The sequence below is a fragment of the Engystomops pustulosus genome, chromosome 5, assembly GCF_040894005.1.
Source record: "Engystomops pustulosus chromosome 5, aEngPut4.maternal, whole genome shotgun sequence".
NCBI lineage: Eukaryota > Metazoa > Chordata > Amphibia > Anura > Leptodactylidae > Engystomops > Engystomops pustulosus.
This window is the reverse complement of record NC_092415.1, coordinates 1,489,989-1,513,735: the sequence shown is the minus strand read 5'-3', so window position 1 is coordinate 1,513,735 and position 23,747 is coordinate 1,489,989. Positions and strand designations below refer to the sequence as shown.

Sequence of the window (23,747 nt, the reverse complement as noted above, 5' to 3'; positions counted from 1 at the left end):
TGTAGCAGGACTGAGGTGGTCAGGCGCAGCAGGACTGAGGTGGTCAGGAGCAGCAGGACTGAGGTGGTCAGGAGCAGCAGGGCTGAGGTGGTAAGGTGCAGCAAAGCTGAGTTGGTCATGTGCAGCAGAGCTGAGGTGTAGCAGAGATGAGTTGATCAGGTGTAGCAGAGCTGAGGTGGTCAGGGGTAGCAGGGCTAAGGGCACATTCACATGGCCGTCTGTGGGGACGTACATGCGGCCGCAAATTTGCGGCCGCATGTACGTCCCCATAGACGGCAATAGCGGCGCGGCGCAGATGCATGCTCTATCTTTTGGCGTGTGTGCGGCCGTGCGCCGCTATTCTCTATGGAGGGAGGAGGGGCTGCCTCCTCCTCCTCTCCAGCACACGGCGGTATGCCCGCAGGGCGGGCATACCGTTGTGTGAATGTATCCTAAGTTGGTCCGGTGTAGCAGAGCTGAGTTGGTTAGGTGTAGAAGAGCCGCGGTGGTTAGGGGTAGCAGGGCTGAGTTGGTCAGGTGTAGCAGAGCTGAGTTGGTCAGGTGTAGCAGAGCTGAGTTGGTCAGGTGTAGCAGAGCTGAGTTGGTCAGGTGTAGCAGAGCTGAGGTGGTCAGGAGCAGCAGGGCTGAGGTAATCAGGAGTAGCAGGGCTGAGGTGGTCAAGTGGCATACCGCTGTGTGAATGTATCCTAAGTTGGTCAGGTGTAGCAGAGCTGAGTTGGTTAGGTGTAGAAGAGCCGCGGTGGTCAGGGGTAGCAGGGCTGAGGTGGTCAGGTGAAGCAGGGCTGAGTTGGTCAGGGGTAGCAGTGCCGAGGTGGTCATGTGTTGCAGAACTGGGTTTGTTAGATGTAGCAGAGCTGTGGTGCTCAGGGGTAGCAGAGGCTTGTTGGTCAGGTGTAGCAGAGGCTTGTTGGTCAGGTGTAGCAGAGCTGAGTTGGTTAGGGGTAGCAGAGCCGCGTAGGTCAGGGGTAGCAGAGCTGCGGAGGTCAGGGGTAGAAGAACTGAGTTGGTCAGGTGTAGCAGAGCTGAGGTGGTCAGGAGCAGCAGGGCTGAGGTAATCAGGAGTAGCAGAGCTGAGGTGGTCAAGTGGCATACCGCTGTGTGAATGTATCCTAAGTTGGTCAGGGGTAGCAGAGCTGCGGAGGTCAGGGGTAGCAGAGCTGAGTTGGTTAGGTGTAGAAGAGCCGTGGTGGTCAGGGATAGCAGGGCTGAGGTGGTCAGGGGTAGCAGAGCTGAGTTGGTTAGGTGTAGAAGAGCCGCGGTGGTCAGGGGTAGCAGGGCTGAGGTGGTCAGGGGTAGCAGTGCCGAGGTGGTCATGTGTTGCAGAACTGGGTTTGTTAGATGTAGCAGAGCTGTGGTGCTAAGGGGTAGCAGAGGCTTGTTGGTCAGGTGTAGCAGGGCTGAGGTGGACAGGGGTTGCAGTGCTGAGGTTATCAGGTATAGCAGGCTGATTTGGACACGTGTAGCTGTGGCGAGGCGGTCAGGTGTAGTAGGGCGGAGGTTATCAGGTGTAGTAGGGCTGAGCCATTAAAGCAGCTATTAAAATGCCGCCCCCAGGTTGACCAGCAGGAGTCGCCGCCTGAGGTGAGAGTCTCAGGTCGCCCCTTGGCAGTTGAGCTGCGGTGGATCCCGGAGCCGCACAGCGATACCCGGAGGCTCTAGGACCGCGCACCCCCCGTTCCCCCGCACTCCGCGCAGGCGCAGTGTCCTCTGTGGCGCTGAGAGATGGCGGCTCCGGGCACCGTCACCGTCCTCGTCCTCTCCGTCACCCTCGGCCTCTTCTTCGTCTTCATGGGAACAATCAAGATGACGCCGAGACTCAGCAAGGAAGCTCACAGCGAGATGGTAAGACGCGAGGTGCAGGAACCGCAGGACACTACCGCTGTGTGCACGGGATCCTATCAGTGCTGACATACTGCGGCTTAGATACATCACCCGCTGTATCCAAGGAGCCCTAATGTATGTAATGTAATGTAAGGAAGCTCACAGCGAGATGGTAAGACGCGAGGTGCAGGAACCGCAGGACACTGCCGCTGTGTGCACGGGATCCTATCAGTGCTGTGATACTGCGGCTTAGATACCTCACCCGCTGTATCCAAGGAGCCCTACTGTATGTAATGTAATGTAAGGAAGCTCACAGCGATAGATAGGGGGAGGTGCAGGAACCGCATGACGCTACCGCTGTGTGTACAGGATCCTATCAGTGATACTGCGGCTTAGATACATCACCCACTGTATCCAAGGAGCCCTACTGTATGTAATGTAATGTAAGGAAGCTCACAGCGAGATGGTAAGACGCGAGGTGCAGGAACCGCAGGACACTACCGCTGTGTGCACGGGATCCTATCAGTGCTGACATACTGCGGCTTAGATACATCACCCGCTGTATCCAAGGAGCCCTAATGAATGTAATGTAAGGAAGCTCACAGCGATAGATAGGGGGAGGTGCAGGAACCGCAGGACACTACCGCTGTGTGCACGGGATCCTATCAGTGCTGTGATACTGCGGCTTAGATACCTCACCCGCTGTATCCAAGGAGCCCTAATGTATGTAATGTAATGTAAGGAAGCTCACAGCGAGATGGTAAGACGCGAGGTGCAGGAACCGCAGGACACTACCGCTGTGTGCACGGGATCCTATCAGTGCTGTGATACTGCGGCTTAGATACATCACCCGCTGTATCCAAGGAGCCCTAATGTATGTAATGTAATGTAAGGAAGCTCACAGCGAGATGGTAAGACGCGAGGTGCAGGAACCGCAGGACACTACCGCTGTGTGCACGGGATCCTATCAGTGCTGTGATACTGCGGCTTAGATACATCACCCGCTGTATCCAAGGAGCCCTAATGTATGTAATGTAATGTAAGGAAGCTCACAGCGAGATGGTAAGACGCGAGGTGCAGGAACCGCATGACACTACCGCTGTGTGCACGGGATCCTATCAGTGATACTGCGGCTTAGATACCTCACCCGCTGTATCCAAGGAGCCCTAATGTATGTAATGTAATGTAAGGAAGCTCACAGCGAGATGGTAAGACGCGAGGTGCAGGAACCGCAGGACACTACCGCTGTGTGCACGGGATCCTATCAGTGCTGTGATACTGCGGCTTAGATACATCACCCGCTGTATCCAAGGAGCCCTAATGTATGTAATGTAATGTAAGGAAGCTCACAGCGAGATGGTAAGACGCGAGGTGCAGGAACCGCATGACACTACCGCTGTGTGCACGGGATCCTATCAGTGATACTGCGGCTTAGATACCTCACCCGCTGTATCCAAGGAGCCCTAATGTATGTAATGTAATGTAAGGAAGCTCACAGCGAGATGGTAAGACGCGAGGTGCAGGAACCGCAGGACACTACCGCTGTGTGTACAGGATCCTATCAGTGATACTGCGGCTTAGATACCTCACCCGCTGTATCCAAGGAGCCCTAATGTATGTAATGTAATGTAAGGAAGCTCACAGCGAGATGGTAAGACGCGAGGTGCAGGAACCGCATGACACTACCGCTGTGTGCACGGGATCCTATCAGTGCTGTGATACTGCGGCTTAGATACATCACCCGCTGTATCCAAGGAGCCCTAATGTATGTAATGTAATGTAAGGAAGCTCACAGCGAGATGGTAAGACGCGAGGTGCAGGAACCGCATGACACTACCGCTGTGTGCACGGGATCCTATCAGTGCTGTGATACTGCGGCTTAGATACATCACCCACTGTATCCAAGGAGCCCTAATGTATGTAATGTAATGTAAGGAAGCTCACAGCGATAGACAGGGGGAGGTGCAGGAACCGCATGACACTACCGCTGTGTGTACAGGATCCTATCAGTGCTGTGATACTGCGGCTTAGATACATCACCCACTGTATCCAAGGAGCCCTAATGTATGTAATGTAATGTAAGGAAGCTCACAGCGAGATGGTAAGACGCGAGGTGCAGGAACCGCAGGACACTACCGCTGTGTGCACGGGATCCTATCAGTGCTGTGATACTGCGGCTTAGATACATCACCCGCTGTATCCAAGGAGCCCTAATGTATGTAATGTAATGTAAGGAAGCTCACAGCGAGATGGTAAGACGCGAGGTGCAGGAACCGCATGACACTACCGCTGTGTGCACGGGATCCTATCAGTGCTGTGATACTGCGGCTTAGATACATCACCCACTGTATCCAAGGAGCCCTAATGTATGTAATGTAATGTAAGGAAGCTCACAGCGATAGACAGGGGGAGGTGCAGGAACCGCAGGACACTACCGCTGTGTGCACGGGATCCTATCAGTGCTGACATACTGCGGCTTAGATACATCACCCACTGTATCCAAGGAGCCCTAATGTATGTAATGTAATGTAAGGAAGCTCACAGCGATAGATAGGGGGAGGTGCAGGAACCGCATGACGCTACCGCTGTGTGTACAGGATCCTATCAGTGATACTGCGGCTTAGATACCTCACCCGCTGTATCCAAGGAGCCCTAATGTATGTAATGTAATGTAAGGAAGCTCACAGCGATAGACAGGGGGAGGTGCAGGAACCGCAGGACACTACCGCTGTGTGTACAGGACCCAATCAGTGATACTGCGGCTTAGATACCTCACCCGCTGTATCCAAGGAGCCCTAATGTATGTAATGTAATGTAAGGAAGCTCACAGCGAGATGGTAAGACGCGAGGTGCAGGAACCGCAGGACACTACCGCTGTGTGCACGGGATCCTATCAGTGCTGACATACTGCGGCTTAGATACATCACCCGCTGTATCCAAGGAGCCCTAATGTATGTAATGTAATGTAAGGAAGCTCACAGCGATAGACAGGGGGAGGTGCAGGAACCGCAGGACACTGCCGCTGTGTGCACGGGATCCTATCAGTGCTGACATACTGCGGCTTAGATACATCACCCGCTGTATCCAAGGAGCCCTAATGTATGTAATGTAATGTAAGGAAGCTCACAGCGATAGACAGGGGGAGGTGCAGGAACCGCAGGACACTACCGCTGTGTGTACAGGACCCAATCAGTGATACTGCGGCTTAGATACATCAAGGAGGAAGAGGATGGAGACAGCTCACCCCATTGTTCTGTCTCGGCCTTTGTTTGGGTGGGGGAGGGGGGTCACTATCAGGTCACGGGTCATAGGTCACACACTGCAGGATATTATCAGTATCAGGTGCAGGTTATACACTGCAGGATATTATCAGTATCAGGTTATACACTGCAGGATATTATCAGTATCAGGTGCAGGTTATACACTGCAGGATATTATCAGTATCAGGTTATACACTGCAGGATATTATCAGTATCAGGTACAGGTTATACACTGCAGGATATTATCAGTATCAGGTTATACACTGCAGGATATTATCAGTATCAGGTGCAGGTTATACACTGCAGGATATTATCAGTATCAGGTTATACACTGCAGGATATTATCAGTATCAGGTTATACACTGCAGGATATTATCAGTATCAGGTTATACACTGCAGGATATTATCAGTATCAGGTGCAGGTTATACACTGCAGGATATTATCAGTATCAGGTACAGGTTATACACTGCAGGATATTATCAGGATCAGTATCAGGTTATACACTGCAGGATATTATCAGTATCAGGTGCAGGTTATACACTGCAGGATATTATCAGTATCAGGTACAGGTTATACACTGCAGGATATTATCAGTATCAGGTTATACACTGCAGGATATTATCAGTATCAGGTTATACACTGCAGGATATTATCAGTATCAGGTTATACACTGCAGGATATTATCAGTATCAGGTTATACACTGCAGGATATTATCAGTATCAGGTTATACACTGCAGGATATTATCAGTATCAGGTTATACACTGCAGGATATTATCAGTATCAGGTTATACACTGCAGGATATTATCAGTATCAGGTTATACACTGCAGGATATTATCAGTATCAGGTTATACACTGCAGGATATTATCAGTATCAGGTTATACACTGCAGGATATTATCAGTATCAGTATCAGGTTATACACTGCAGGATATTATCAGTATCAGGTTATACACTGCAGGATATTATCAGGTGCAGGTTATACACTGCAGGATATTATCAGGTGCAGGTTATACACTGCAGGATATTATCAGTATCAGGTTATACACTGCAGGATATTATCAGTATCAGGTTATACACTGCAGGATATTATCAGTATCAGGTTATACACTGCAGGATATTATCAGTATCAGGTGCAGGTTATACACTGCAGGATATTATCAGTATCAGGTACAGGTTATACACTGCAGGATATTATCAGTATCAGGTGCAGGTTATACACTGCAGGATATTATCAGTATCAGGTACAGGTTATACACTGCAGGATATTATCAGTATCAGGTACAGGTTATACACTGCAGGATATTATCAGTATCAGGTACAGGTTATACACTGCAGGATATTATCAGTATCAGGTGCAGGTTATACACTGCAGGATATTATCAGTATCAGGTGCAGGTTATACACTGCAGGATATTATCAGTATCAGGTGCAGGTTATACACTGCAGGATATTATCAGTATCAGGTTATACACTGCAGGATATTATCAGTATCAGGTGCAGGTTATACACTGCAGGATATTATCAGTATCAGGTACAGGTTATACACTGCAGGATATTATCAGTATCAGGTTATACACTGCAGGATATTATCAGTATCAGGTACAGGTTATACACTGCAGGATATTATCAGTATCAGGTTATACACTGCAGGATATTATCAGTATCAGGTGCAGGTTATACACTGCAGGATATTATCAGTATCAGGTTATACACTGCAGGATATTATCAGTATCAGGTACAGGTTATACACTGCAGGATATTATCAGTATCAGGTACAGGTTATACACTGCAGGATATTATCAGTATCAGGTACAGGTTATACACTGCAGGATATTATCAGTATCAGGTTATACACTGCAGGATATTATCAGTATCAGGTTATACACTGCAGGATATTATCAGTATCAGGTACAGGTTATACACTGCAGGATATTATCAGTATCAGGTTATACACTGCAGGATATTATCAGTATCAGTATCAGGTTATACACTGCAGGATATTATCAGTATCAGGTGCAGGTTATACACTGCAGGATATTATCAGTATCAGGTGCAGGTTATACACTGCAGGATATTATCAGTATCAGGTTATACACTGCAGGATATTATCAGTATCAGGTTATACACTGCAGGATATTATCAGTATCAGGTTATACACTGCAGGATATTATCAGTATCAGGTTATACACTGCAGGATATTATCAGTATCAGGTACAGGTTATACACTGCAGGATATTATCAGTATCAGGTACAGGTTATACACTGCAGGATATTATCAGTATCAGGTTATACACTGCAGGATATTATCAGTATCAGGTTATACACTGCAGGATATTATCAGTATCAGGTTATACACTGCAGGATATTATCAGTATCAGGTACAGGTTATACACTGCAGGATATTATCAGTATCAGGTACAGGTTATACACTGCAGGATATTATCAGTATCAGGTACAGGTTATACACTGCAGGATATTATCAGTATCAGGTGCAGGTTATACACTGCAGGATATTATCAGTATCAGGTACAGGTTATACACTGCAGGATATTATCAGTATCAGGTGCAGGTTATACACTGCAGGATATTATCAGTATCAGGTACAGGTTATACACTGCAGGATATTATCAGTATCAGGTACAGGTTATACACTGCAGGATATTATCAGGTACAGGTTATACACTGCAGGATATTATCAGTATCAGGTACAGGTTATACACTGCAGGATATTATCAGTATCAGGTACAGGTTATACACTGCAGGATATTATCAGTATCAGTATCAGGTTATACACTGCAGGATATTATCAGTATCAGGTTATACACTGCAGGATATTATCAGTATCAGGTGCAGGTTATACACTGCAGGATATTATCAGTATCAGGTTATACACTGCAGGATATTATCAGTATCAGGTACAGGTTATACACTGCAGGATATTATCAGTATCAGGTGCAGGTTATACACTGCAGGATATTATCAGTATCAGGTGCAGGTTATACACTGCAGGATATTATCAGTATCAGGTTATACACTGCAGGATATTATCAGTATCAGGTTATACACTGCAGGATATTATCAGTATCAGGTACAGGTTATACACTGCAGGATATTATCAGTATCAGGTACAGGTTATACACTGCAGGATATTATCAGTATCAGGTACAGGTTATACACTGCAGGATATTATCAGTATCAGGTACAGGTTATACACTGCAGGATATTATCAGTATCAGGTACAGGTTATACACTGCAGGATATTATCAGTATCAGGTACAGGTTATACACTGCAGGATATTATCAGTATCAGGTTATACACTGCAGGATATTATCAGTATCAGGTACAGGTTATACACTGCAGGATATTATCAGGTACAGGTTATACACTGCAGGATATTATCAGGTGCAGGTTATACACTGCAGGATATTATCAGTATCAGGTTATACACTGCAGGATATTATCAGTATCAGGTGCAGGTTATACACTGCAGGATATTATCAGGTACAGGTTATACACTGCAGGATATTATCAGGTGCAGGTTATACACTGCAGGATATTATCAGTATCAGGTTATACACTGCAGGATATTATCAGTATCAGGTGCAGGTTATACACTGCAGGATATTATCAATATCAGGTACAGGTTATACACTGCAGGATATTATCAGTATCAGGTGCAGGTTATACACTGCAGGATATTATCAGTATCAGGTACAGGTTATACACTGCAGGATATTATCAGTATCAGGTTATACACTGCAGGATATTATCAGGTACAGGTTATACACTGCAGGATATTATCAGGTACAGGTTATACACTGCAGGATATTATCAGTATCAGGTACAGGTTATACACTGCAGGATATTATCAGTATCAGGTACAGGTTATACACTGCAGGATATTATCAGTATCAGGTACAGGTTATACACTGCAGGATATTATCAGTATCAGGTGCAGGTTATACACTGCAGGATATTATCAGTATCAGGTGCAGGTTATACACTGCAGGATATTATCAGTATCAGGTTATACACTGCAGGATATTATCAGTATCAGGTTATACACTGCAGGATATTATCAGTATCAGGTTATACACTGCAGGATATTATCAGTATCAGGTGCAGGTTATACACTGCAGGATATTATCAGTATCAGGTTATACACTGCAGGATATTATCAGTATCAGGTACAGGTTATACACTGCAGGATATTATCAGTATCAGGTGCAGGTTATACACTGCAGGATATTATCAGTATCAGGTTATACACTGCAGGATATTATCAGTATCAGGTTATACACTGCAGGATATTATCAGTATCAGGTGCAGGTTATACACTGCAGGATATTATCAGTATCAGGTTATACACTGCAGGATATTATCAGTATCAGGTACAGGTTATACACTGCAGGATATTATCAGTATCAGGTTATACACTGCAGGATATTATCAGTATCAGGTACAGGTTATACACTGCAGGATATTATCAGTATCAGGTGCAGGTTATACACTGCAGGATATTATCAGTATCAGGTTATACACTGCAGGATATTATCAGTATCAGGTTATACACTGCAGGATATTATCAGTATCAGGTTATACACTGCAGGATATTATCAGTATCAGGTTATACACTGCAGGATATTATCAGTATCAGGTTATACACTGCAGGATATTATCAGTATCAGGTTATACACTGCAGGATATTATCAGTATCAGGTTATACACTGCAGGATATTATCAGTATCAGGTTATACACTGCAGGATATTATCAGTATCAGGTACAGGTTATACACTGCAGGATATTATCAGTATCAGGTACAGGTTATACACTGCAGGATATTATCAGTATCAGGTTATACACTGCAGGATATTATCAGTATCAGGTACAGGTTATACACTGCAGGATATTATCAGTATCAGGTACAGGTTATACACTGCAGGATATTATCAGTATCAGGTACAGGTTATACACTGCAGGATATTATCAGTATCAGGTGCAGGTTATACACTGCAGGATATTATCAGTATCAGGTACAGGTTATACACTGCAGGATATTATCAGTATCAGGTACAGGTTATACACTGCAGGATATTATCAGTATCAGGTGCAGGTTATACACTGCAGGATATTATCAGTATCAGGTTATACACTGCAGGATATTATCAGTATCAGGTTATACACTGCAGGATATTATCAGTATCAGGTTATACACTGCAGGATATTATCAGTATCAGGTTATACACTGCAGGATATTATCAGTATCAGGTGCAGGTTATACACTGCAGGATATTATCAGTATCAGGTTATACACTGCAGGATATTATCAGTATCAGGTGCAGGTTATACACTGCAGGATATTATCAGTATCAGGTACAGGTTATACACTGCAGGATATTATCAGTATCAGGTTATACACTGCAGGATATTATCAGTATCAGGTTATACACTGCAGGATATTATCAGTATCAGGTTATACACTGCAGGATATTATCAGTATCAGGTTATACACTGCAGGATATTATCAGTATCAGGTGCAGGTTATACACTGCAGGATATTATCAGTATCAGGTACAGGTTATACACTGCAGGATATTATCAGTATCAGGTACAGGTTATACACTGCAGGATATTATCAGTATCAGGTGCAGGTTATACACTGCAGGATATTATCAGTATCAGGTGCAGGTTATACACTGCAGGATATTATCAGTATCAGGTACAGGTTATACACTGCAGGATATTATCAGTATCAGGTTATACACTGCAGGATATTATCAGTATCAGGTTATACACTGCAGGATATTATCAGTATCAGGTACAGGTTATACACTGCAGGATATTATCAGTATCAGGTACAGGTTATACACTGCAGGATATTATCAGTATCAGGTGCAGGTTATACACTGCAGGATATTATCAGTATCAGGTTATACACTGCAGGATATTATCAGTATCAGGTTATACACTGCAGGATATTATCAGTATCAGGTTATACACTGCAGGATATTATCAGTATCAGGTTATACACTGCAGGATATTATCAGTATCAGGTTATACACTGCAGGATATTATCAGTATCAGGTTATACACTGCAGGATATTATCAGTATCAGGTTATACACTGCAGGATATTATCAGTATCAGGTTATACACTGCAGGATATTATCAGTATCAGGTTATACACTGCAGGATATTATCAGTATCAGGTTATACACTGCAGGATATTATCAGTATCAGGTTATACACTGCAGGATATTATCAGTATCAGGTTATACACTGCAGGATATTATCAGTATCAGTATCAGGTTATACACTGCAGGATATTATCAGTATCAGGTTATACACTGCAGGATATTATCAGTATCAGGTTATACACTGCAGGATATTATCAGTATCAGGTTATACACTGCAGGATATTATCAGTATCAGGTTATACACTGCAGGATATTATCAGTATCAGGTTATACACTGCAGGATATTATCAGTATCAGGTTATACACTGCAGGATATTATCAGTATCAGGTTATACACTGCAGGATATTATCAGTATCAGGTTATACACTGCAGGATATTATCAGTATCAGTATCAGGTTATACACTGCAGGATATTATCAGTATCAGGTTATACACTGCAGGATATTATCAGTATCAGGTGCAGGTTATACACTGCAGGATATTATCAGTATCAGGTTATACACTGCAGGATATTATCAGTATCAGGTGCAGGTTATACACTGCAGGATATTATCAGTATCAGGTTATACACTGCAGGATATTATCAGTATCAGGTTATACACTGCAGGATATTATCAGTATCAGGTGCAGGTTATACACTGCAGGATATTATCAGTATCAGGTTATACACTGCAGGATATTATCAGTATCAGGTGCAGGTTATACACTGCAGGATATTATCAGTATCAGGTTATACACTGCAGGATATTATCAGTATCAGGTTATACACTGCAGGATATTATCAGTATCAGGTTATACACTGCAGGATATTATCAGTATCAGGTACAGGTTATACACTGCAGGATATTATCAGTATCAGGTTATACACTGCAGGATATTATCAGTATCAGGTGCAGGTTATACACTGCAGGATATTATCAGTATCAGGTTATACACTGCAGGATATTATCAGTATCAGGTACAGGTTATACAGTGCAGGATATTATCAGTATCAGGTACAGGTTATACACTGCAGGATATTATCAGTATCAGGTTATACACTGCAGGATATTATCAGTATCAGGTGCAGGTTATACACTGCAGGATATTATCAGTATCAGGTGCAGGTTATACACTGCAGGATATTATCAGTATCAGGTTATACACTGCAGGATATTATCAGTATCAGGTACAGGTTATACACTGCAGGATATTATCAGTATCAGTATCAGGTTATACACTGCAGGATATTATCAGTATCAGGTTATACACTGCAGGATATTATCAGTATCAGGTTATACACTGCAGGATATTATCAGTATCAGGTTATACACTGCAGGATATTATCAGTATCAGGTTATACACTGCAGGATATTATCAGTATCAGGTTATACACTGCAGGATATTATCAGTATCAGGTTATACACTGCAGGATATTATCAGTATCAGGTTATACACTGCAGGATATTATCAGTATCAGGTTATACACTGCAGGATATTATCAGTATCAGGTTATACACTGCAGGATATTATCAGTATCAGGTGCAGGTTATACACTGCAGGATATTATCAGTATCAGGTTATACACTGCAGGATATTATCAGTATCAGGTTATACACTGCAGGATATTATCAGTATCAGTATCAGGTTATACACTGCAGGATATTATCAGTATCAGGTTATACACTGCAGGATATTATCAGTATCAGGTTATACACTGCAGGATATTATCAGTATCAGGTTATACACTGCAGGATATTATCAGTATCAGGTACAGGTTATACACTGCAGGATATTATTAGTATCAGGTACAGGTTATACACTGCAGGATATTATCAGTATCAGGTACAGGTTATACACTGCAGGATATTATCAGTATCAGGTTATACACTGCAGGATATTATCAGTATCAGGTTATACACTGCAGGATATTATCAGTATCAGGTACAGGTTATACACTGCAGGATATTATCAGTATCAGGTTATACACTGCAGGATATTATCAGTATCAGGTGCAGGTTATACACTGCAGGATATTATCAGGTGCAGGTTATACACTGCAGGATATTATCAGTATCAGGTACAGGTTATACACTGCAGGATATTATCAGTATCAGGTTATACACTGCAGGATATTATCAGGTACAGGTTATACACTGCAGGATATTATCAATATCAGGTACAGGTTATACACTGCAGGATATTATCAGTATCAGGTACAGGTTATACACTGCAGGATATTATCAGTATCAGGTACAGGTTATACACTGCAGGATATTATCAGTATCAGGTACAGGTTATACACTGCAGGATATTATCAGTATCAGGTGCAGGTTATACACTGCAGGATATTATCAGTATCAGGTTATACACTGCAGGATATTATCAGTATCAGGTTATACACTGCAGGATATTATCAGTATCAGGTACAGGTTATACACTGCAGGATATTATCAGTATCAGGTGCAGGTTATACACTGCAGGATATTATCAGTATCAGGTACAGGTTATACACTGCAGGATATTATCAGTATCAGGTACAGGTTATACACTGCAGGATATTATCAGTATCAGGTTATACACTGCAGGATATTATCAGTATCAGGTTATACACTGCAGGATATTATCAGTATCAGGTACAGGTTATACACTGCAGGATATTATCAGTATCAGGTGCAGGTTATACACTGCAGGATATTATCAGTATCAGGTACAGGTTATACACTGCAGGATATTATCAGTATCAGGTGCAGGTTATACACTGCAGGATATTATCAGTATCAGGTGCAGGTTATACACTGCAGGATATTATCAGTATCAGGTTATACACTGCAGGATATTATCAGTATCAGGTTATACACTGCAGGATATTATCAGTATCAGGTTATACACTGCAGGATATTATCAGTATCAGGTTATACACTGCAGGATATTATCAGTATCAGGTTATACACTGCAGGATATTATCAGTATCAGTATCAGGTTATACACTGCAGGATATTATCAGTATCAGGTACAGGTTATACACTGCAGGATATTATCAGGTGCAGGTTATACACTGCAGGATATTATCAGTATCAGGTTATACACTGCAGGATATTATCAGTATCAGGTGCAGGTTATACACTGCAGGATATTATCAGGTGCAGGTTATACACTGCAGGATATTATCAGTATCAGGTACAGGTTATACACTGCAGGATATTATCAGGTGCAGGTTATACACTGCAGGATATTATCAGTATCAGGTTATACACTGCAGGATATTATCAGTATCAGGTACAGGTTATACACTGCAGGATATTATCAGTATCAGGTACAGGTTATACACTGCAGGATATTATCAGTATCAGGTTATACACTGCAGGATATTATCAGTATCAGGTACAGGTTATACACTGCAGGATATTATCAGTATCAGGTACAGGTTATACACTGCAGGATATTATCAGTATCAGGTACAGGTTATACACTGCAGGATATTATCAGTATCAGGTTATACACTGCAGGATATTATCAGTATCAGGTTATACACTGCAGGATATTATCAGTATCAGGTTATACACTGCAGGATATTATCAGTATCAGGTGCAGGTTATACACTGCAGGATATTATCAGTATCAGGTGCAGGTTATACACTGCAGGATATTATCAGTATCAGGTTATACACTGCAGGATATTATCAGTATCAGGTTATACACTGCAGGATATTATCAGTATCAGGTGCAGGTTATACACTGCAGGATATTATCAGTATCAGGTACAGGTTATACACTGCAGGATATTATCAGTATCAGGTACAGGTTATACACTGCAGGATATTATCAGTATCAGTATCAGGTTATACACTGCAGGATATTATCAGTATCAGGTACAGGTTATACACTGCAGGATATTATCAGTATCAGGTGCAGGTTATACACTGCAGGATATTATCAGTATCAGGTGCAGGTTATACACTGCAGGATATTATCAGGTACAGGTTATACACTGCAGGATATTATCAGTATCAGGTACAGGTTATACACTGCAGGATATTATCAGTATCAGGTTATACACTGCAGGATATTATCAGTATCAGTATCAGGTTATACACTGCAGGATATTATCAGTATCAGGTTATACACTGCAGGATATTATCAGTATCAGGTTATACACTGCAGGATATTATCAGTATCAGGTTATACACTGCAGGATATTATCAGTATCAGGTTATACACTGCAGGATATTATCAGTATCAGGTACAGGTTATACACTGCAGGATATTATCAGTATCAGGTACAGGTTATACACTGCAGGATATTATCAGTATCAGGTACAGGTTATACACTGCAGGATATTATCAGTATCAGGTTATACACTGCAGGATATTATCAGTATCAGGTGCAGGTTATACACTGCAGGATATTATCAGTATCAGGTTATACACTGCAGGATATTATCAGTATCAGGTGCAGGTTATACACTGCAGGATATTATCAGTATCAGGTTATACACTGCAGGATATTATCAGTATCAGTATCAGGTTATACACTGCAGGATATTATCAGTATCAGGTGCAGGTTATACACTGCAGGATATTATCAGTATCAGGTGCAGGTTATACACTGCAGGATATTATCAGTATCAGGTGCAGGTTATACACTGCAGGATATTATCAGTATCAGGTTATACACTGCAGGATATTATCAGTATCAGGTACAGGTTATACACTGCAGGATATTATCAGTATCAGTATCAGGTTATACACTGCAGGATATTATCAGTATCAGGTACAGGTTATACACTGCAGGATATTATCAGTATCAGGTGCAGGTTATACACTGCAGGATATTATCAGTATCAGTATCAGGTTATACACTGCAGGATATTATCAGTATCAGGTTATACACTGCAGGATATTATCAGTATCAGGTGCAGGTTATACACTGCAGGATATTATCAGTATCAGTATCAGGTTATACACTGCAGGATATTATCAGTATCAGGTACAGGTTATACACTGCAGGATATTATCAGTATCAGGTACAGGTTATACACTGCAGGATATTATCAGTATCAGGTACAGGTTATACACTGCAGGATATTATCAGTATCAGGTGCAGGTTATACACTGCAGGATATTATCAGTATCAGGTTATACACTGCAGGATATTATCAGTATCAGGTTATACACTGCAGGATATTATCAGTATCAGGTTATACACTGCAGGATATTATCAGTATCAGTATCAGGTTATACACTGCAGGATATTATCAGTATCAGGTTATACACTGCAGGATATTATCAGTATCAGGTGCAGGTTATACACTGCAGGATATTATCAGTATCAGGTGCAGGTTATACACTGCAGGATATTATCAGTATCAGGTACAGGTTATACACTGCAGGATATTATCAGTATCAGGTACAGGTTATACACTGCAGGATATTATCAGTATCAGGTGCAGGTTATACACTGCAGGATATTATCAGTATCAGGTACAGGTTATACACTGCAGGATATTATCAGTATCAGGTACAGGTTATACACTGCAGGATATTATCAGTATCAGGTTATACACTGCAGGATATTATCAGTATCAGGTACAGGTTATACACTGCAGGATATTATCAGTATCAGGTTATACACTGCAGGATATTATCAGTATCAGGTACAGGTTATACACTGCAGGATATTATCAGTATCAGGTTATACACTGCAGGATATTATCAGTATCAGTATCAGGTTATACACTGCAGGATATTATCAGTATCAGGTACAGGTTATACACTGCAGGATATTATCAGTATCAGGTACAGGTTATACACTGCAGGATATTATCAGTATCAGGTGCAGGTTATACACTGCAGGATATTATCAGTATCAGGTACAGGTTATACACTGCAGGATATTATCAGTATCAGGTTATACACTGCAGGATATTATCAGTATCAGGTTATACACTGCAGGATATTATCAGTATCAGGTGCAGGTTATACACTGCAGGATATTATCAGTATCAGGTGCAGGTTATACACTGCAGGATATTATCAGTATCAGGTTATACACTGCAGGATATTATCAGTATCAGGTTATACACTGCAGGATATTATCAGTATCAGGTTATACACTGCAGGATATTATCAGTATCAGGTTATACACTGCAGGATATTATCAGTATCAGGTTATACACTGCAGGATATTATCAGTATCAGGTTATACACTGCAGGATATTATCAGTATCAGGTTATACACTGCAGGATATTATCAGTATCAGGTACAGGTTATACACTGCAGGATATTATCAGTATCAGGTACAGGTTATACACTGCAGGATATTATCAGTATCAGGTACAGGTTATACACTGCAGGATATTATCAGTATCAGGTTATACACTGCAGGATATTATCAGTATCAGGTTATACACTGCAGGATATTATCAGTATCAGGTGCAGGTTATACACTGCAGGATATTATCAGTATCAGGTGCAGGTTATACACTGCAGGATATTATCAGTATCAGGTGCAGGTTATACACTGCAGGATATTATCAGTATCAGGTTATACACTGCAGGATATTATCAGTATCAGGTACAGGTTATACACTGCAGGATATTATCAGTATCAGGTGCAGGTTATACACTGCAGGATATTATCAGTATCAGGTGCAGGTTATACACTGCAGGATATTATCAGTATCAGGTGCAGGTTATACACTGCAGGATATTATCAGTATCAGGTTATACACTGCAGGATATTATCAGTATCAGTATCAGGTTATACACTGCAGGATATTATCAGTATCAGGTGCAGGTTATACACTGCAGGATATTATCAGTATCAGGTTATACACTGCAGGATATTATCAGTATCAGGTTATACACTGCAGGATATTATCAGTATCAGGTGCAGGTTATACACTGCAGGATATTATCAGTATCAGGTACAGGTTATACACTGCAGGATATTATCAGTATCAGGTGCAGGTTATACACTGCAGGATATTATCAGTATCAGGTTATACACTGCAGGATATTATCAGTATCAGGTTATACACTGCAGGATATTATCAGTATCAGGTTATACACTGCAGGATATTATCAGTATCAGTATCAGGTTATACACTGCAGGATATTATCAGTATCAGGTTATACACTGCAGGATATTATCAGTATCAGGTACAGGTTATACACTGCAGGATATTATCAGTATCAGGTTATACACTGCAGGATATTATCAGTATCAGTATCAGGTTATACACTGCAGGATATTATCAGTATCAGGTACAGGTTATACACTGCAGGATATTATCAGTATCAGGTTATACACTGCAGGATATTATCAGTATCAGGTGCAGGTTATACACTGCAGGATATTATCAGTATCAGGTACAGGTTATACACTGCAGGATATTATCAGTATCAGTATCAGGTTATACACTGCAGGATATTATCAGTATCAGGTTATACACTGCAGGATATTATCAGTATCAGGTTATACACTGCAGGATATTATCAGTATCAGGTTATACACTGCAGGATATTATCAGTATCAGGTTATACACTGCAGGATATTATCAGTATCAGGTACAGGTTATACACTGCAGGATATTATCAGTATCAGGTGCAGGTTATACACTGCAGGATATTATCAGTATCAGGTGCAGGTTATACACTGCAGGATATTATCAGTATCAGTATCAGGTTATACACTGCAGGATATTATCAGTATCAGGTACAGGTTATACACTGCAGGATATTATCAGTATCAGGTGCAGGTTATACACTGCAGGATATTATCAGTATCAGGTTATACACTGCAGGATATTATCAGTATCAGTATCAGGTTATACACTGCAGGATATTATCAGTATCAGGTTATACACTGCAGGATATTATCAGTATCAGGTGCAGGTTATACACTGCAGGATATTATCAGTATCAGGTACAGGTTATACACTGCAGGATATTATCAGTATCAGGTGCAGGTTATACACTGCAGGATATTATCAGTATCAGGTACAGGTTATACACTGCAGGATATTATCAGTATCAGGTTATACACTGCAGGATATTATCAGTATCAGGTTATACACTGCAGGATATTATCAGTATCAGGTTATACACTGCAGGATATTATCAGTATCAGGTTATACACTGCAGGATATTATCAGTATCAGGTACAGGTTATACACTGCAGGATATTATCAGTATCAGGTTATACACTGCAGGATATTATCAGTATCAGGTTATACACTGCAGGATATTATCAGTATCAGGTACAGGTTATACACTGCAGGATATTATCAGTATCAGGTGCAGGTTATACACTGCAGGATATTATCAGTATCAGGTACAGGTTATACACTGCAGGATATTATCAGTATCAGGTTATACACTGCAGGATATTATCAGTATCAGGTGCAGGTTATACACTGCAGGATATTATCAGTATCAGGTACAGGTTATACACTGCAGGATATTATCAGTATCAGGTTATACACTGCAGGATATTATCAGTATCAGGTACAGGTTATACACTGCAGGATATTATCAGTATCAGGTGCAGGTTATACACTGCAGGATATTATCAGTATCAGGTACAGGTTATACACTGCAGGATATTATCAGTATCAGGTTATACACTGCAGGATATTATCAGTATCAGGTTATACACTGCAGGATATTATCAGTATCAGGTGCAGGTTATACACTGCAGGATATTATCAGTATCAGGTACAGGTTATACACTGCAGGATATTATCAGTATCAGGTTATACACTGCAGGATATTATCAGTATCAGTATCAGGTTATACACTGCAGGATATTATCAGTATCAGGTACAGGTTATACACTGCAGGATATTATCAGTATCAGGTACAGGTTATACACTGCAGGATATTATCAGTATCAGGTACAGGTTATACACTGCAGGATATTATCAGTATCAGGTACAGGTTATACACTGCAGGATATTATCAGTATCAGGTGCAGGTTATACACTGCAGGATATTATCAGTATCAGGTACAGGTTATACACTGCAGGATATTATCAGTATCAGGTACAGGTTATACACTGCAGGATATTATCAGTATCAGGTACAGGTTATACACTGCAGGATATTATCAGTATCAGGTGCAGGTTATACACTGCAGGATATTATCAGTATCAGGTACAGGTTATACACTGCAGGATATTATCAGTATCAGGTGCAGGTTATACACTGCAGGATATTATCAGTATCAGGTTATACACTGCAGGATATTATCAGTATCAGGTACAGGTTATACACTGCAGGATATTATCAGTATCAGGTACAGGTTATACACTGCAGGATATTATCAGTATCAGGTACAGGTTATACACTGCAGGATATTATCAGTATCAGGTACAGGTTATACACTGCAGGATATTATCAGTATCAGGTACAGGTTATACACTGCAGGATATTATCAGTATCAGGTTATACACTGCAGGATATTATCAGTATCAGGTTATACACTGCAGGATATTATCAGTATCAGGTACAGGTTATACACTGCAGGATATTATCAGTATCAGGTACAGGTTATACACTGCAGGATATTATCAGGTACAGGTTATACACTGCAGGATATTATCAGTATCAGGTTATACACTGCAGGATATTATCAGTATCAGGTTATACACTGCAGGATATTATCAGTATCAGGTTATACACTGCAGGATATTATCAGTATCAGGTGCAGGTTATACACTGCAGGATATTATCAGTATCAGGTTATACACTGCAGGATATTATCAGTATCAGGTGCAGGTTATACACTGCAGGATATTATCAGTATCAGGTTATACACTGCAGGATATTATCAGTATCAGGTTATACACTGCAGGATATTATCAGTATCAGGTTATACACTGCAGGATATTATCAGTATCAGGTTATACACTGCAGGATATTATCAGTATCAGGTTATACACTGCAGGATATTATCAGTATCAGGTGCAGGTTATACACTGCAGGATATTATCAGTATCAGGTGCAGGTTATACACTGCAGGATATTATCAGTATCAGGTTATACACTGCAGGATATTATCAGTATCAGGTGCAGGTTATACACTGCAGGATATTATCAGGTACAGGTTATACACTGCAGGATATTATCAGTATCAGGTTATACACTGCAGGATATTATCAGTATCAGTCTTCTTTGCTCTGCCCCCCTTCCCCCCTTTTCCATAGTCCTGATTGACACTTCTCATCTGTAATATTTGGCTCTGCATGGTGCATTGGGTGCGTGGGATAGGGGAGCGGCTGCGCCCAGTGCACCCTGCGCTGTCGGCTCCTTTGCATTTCTTTAGACTTTGTACAATATTTAGGTGTAAATTTGGATTATTAATTGTTTCTTTTATATTCTCTCTTTGTAGAAACGGGCGTATAAAAGTTACCTGAAGGCGCTGCCGGGGCTGAAGTCGCTCGGCGTTACTTCTGTGTTGTTACGGAAAACCATCGGATCGCTGGAGTTGGCCTGTGGGATTGTGCTGACGCTGGTCCCCGGTCGCCCCAGGGATGTGGCCAATTTCGTGCTCCTCCTCCTGGTCCTGGTGGTCCTGTTCTTCCACCAGCTGGTGGGGGATCCGCTCAAGCGTTACGCGCATGCGCTGGTCTTCGGGATTCTCCTGACTTGTCGCCTGCTGGTTTCACGTCAGCCCGAAGAGGAACTGCATGACAGGAAGGAGAAGCAGTGGGAAAATGGCGCGGCCCCCCGAGACCCCAAGAAGATGAAGGCGTCTTAATGACAAGATGCAAGGATCCCCCGGATTTATAATCTTCCATATGAACAAACATTAACACAACTGTACAAAGATCCTCAGGAAAGAACATTGACCGGATGCTGGGGGTTATCCTGCTCATGAGCAGCTGCCAGGGCGAGCGGATGCTGGGGGTTATCCTGCTCGTGAGCAGTTACCAGGGAGAGCGGATGCTGGGGGTTATCCTGCTCGTGAGCAGTTACCAGGGAGAGCGGATGCTGGGGGTTATCCTGCTCATGAGCAGCTGCCAGGGAGAGCGGATGCTGGGGGTTATCCTGCTCATGAGCAGCTGCCAGGGCGAGCGGATGCTGGGGGTTATCTTGCTCATGAGCAGCTGCCAGGGAGAGCGGATGCTGGGGGTTATCCTGCTCGTGAGCAGCTGCCAGGGAGACCCCAGCGCTGGAACTTCAACTGGACAATGGGATTTTTTACAATTATTATTTATTTATTTATTTATTTTTCTTTTTTATGTAAAGTGTGAGAAATCTCCATCCTGATAATCCAGGGACATTCCTCCAGGACCCGGGACTGTGGCATCTTCTTATGTCTTCTGATATCAGCTATTATAATTATGCTAATGAGCCTCTGTGTTGTAGCTTCATACCCTCCCCCCTCCTACACTCTCCTCTCACATAGTTCTGCACAGTGTAACAGCCTGTGAAGCTACAGCACGTTGGGGCTCTGGTAACACTCACAGGAGTCCTTTTTGGCTCATTGGCATAATTATAAAAGTTGATTTTAGAAGGGTGAAGAGATCTATGAAGATTCTCACAGTCCCAGGACCCGGATCTATGAGTAAGACCCCAGGATTATCAGGATGGAGATTCCCTTTAAGTACTAGATGAGAATCCATGTAGCGCTGCCCCACAATTCCTCCCCCTCTGCATCGCAATAAACCTTGTGAACCCCCCCCCCCCTGTGATGTGTGGTGTATATATATATACTGGTCTGTGACTCCCCTTTCTGTGTCTTATCCGCGGCTCAGACCTGTTGATCATTTGGGAAGTGACACTTCTTACCAAGTAATTAGGGAAGGAAGCGGAAACTCCTCAGCTGTGGGGACTGTGTGCAGTGTGCTACAGGCCATAGGGAGCGACGCTACAGAAGAGACTGCCCCTAGTGGACAGAGCGAGTATACAACATCATGGTGGAAAACATTTATCCCCTACTTAAGGACCCCTGACTTGCAGACAACCCCTAGTTACAGACGGACCCCTCTGCCCCCTGTGACCTCTCTGCCCCCTGTGACCTCTGGTGACCTCTCTGGATGTTACTATAGCCCCCGGCTGCAATGATCATCTGTAAGGTGTCTGTAATGAAGATTTATGGATAATCCCTGGTCCCATTACAGCAAAAAATGTTTAAACTCCGATTGTCACCGGGGCCCAAATTTTTTTGTCTGGATCTACAATTATAAAATATACAGTTTCGACTTACATACAAATTCAACTTAAGAACAAACCTCCGGACCCTATCTTGTACGTAACCCGGGGACTGCCTGTATTTTAATGAGATTAAAGGTCAATAAACCGGTAAACTATTAATAATCTTCGTATGAAACTCTTTCCTTATATATAAAAAACCTTTCTGTAATAAACCCCAGGGGTCAGCGGCTCTATGTCTCCTCCGGCCGGGGATTGTGGGGTCCTGGAGGTAATAAACTCCAGGGGTCAGCGGCTCTGTGTCTCCTCCGGCCGGGGATT

At 42.2% G+C, this 23,747-nt stretch overlaps 1 protein-coding gene across 1 annotated transcript; it reads left to right on the top strand.

Moving 5' to 3' along the window:
- Nucleotides 1–1,570: 1,570 nt before the first annotated feature.
- TMEM35A (transmembrane protein 35A) lies at nt 1,571–22,954 on the top strand. Its single transcript, XM_072150983.1, has 2 exons — nt 1,571–1,842; nt 21,661–22,954. The coding sequence occupies exons 1-2, from the start codon at nt 1,723–1,725 to the stop codon at nt 22,027–22,029; spliced, it is 489 nt and encodes a 162-aa protein (XP_072007084.1). The 5' UTR covers nt 1,571–1,722; the 3' UTR covers nt 22,030–22,954.
- The last annotated feature ends 793 nt before the right edge of the window (nt 22,955–23,747 follow it).

What these genes read in the sequence shown, in the direction of transcription:
- TMEM35A (XM_072150983.1), top strand. Translation starts at nt 1,723, where the DNA reads ATGGCGGCTCCGGGCACCGTCACCGTCCTCGTCCTCTCCGTCACCCTC. An exon ending in AGGAAGCTCACAGCGAGATG is followed by an intron (nt 1,843 to 21,660) that starts GTAAGACGCGAG and finishes CTCTCTTTGTAG; the next exon opens with AAACGGGCGTATAAAAGTTA.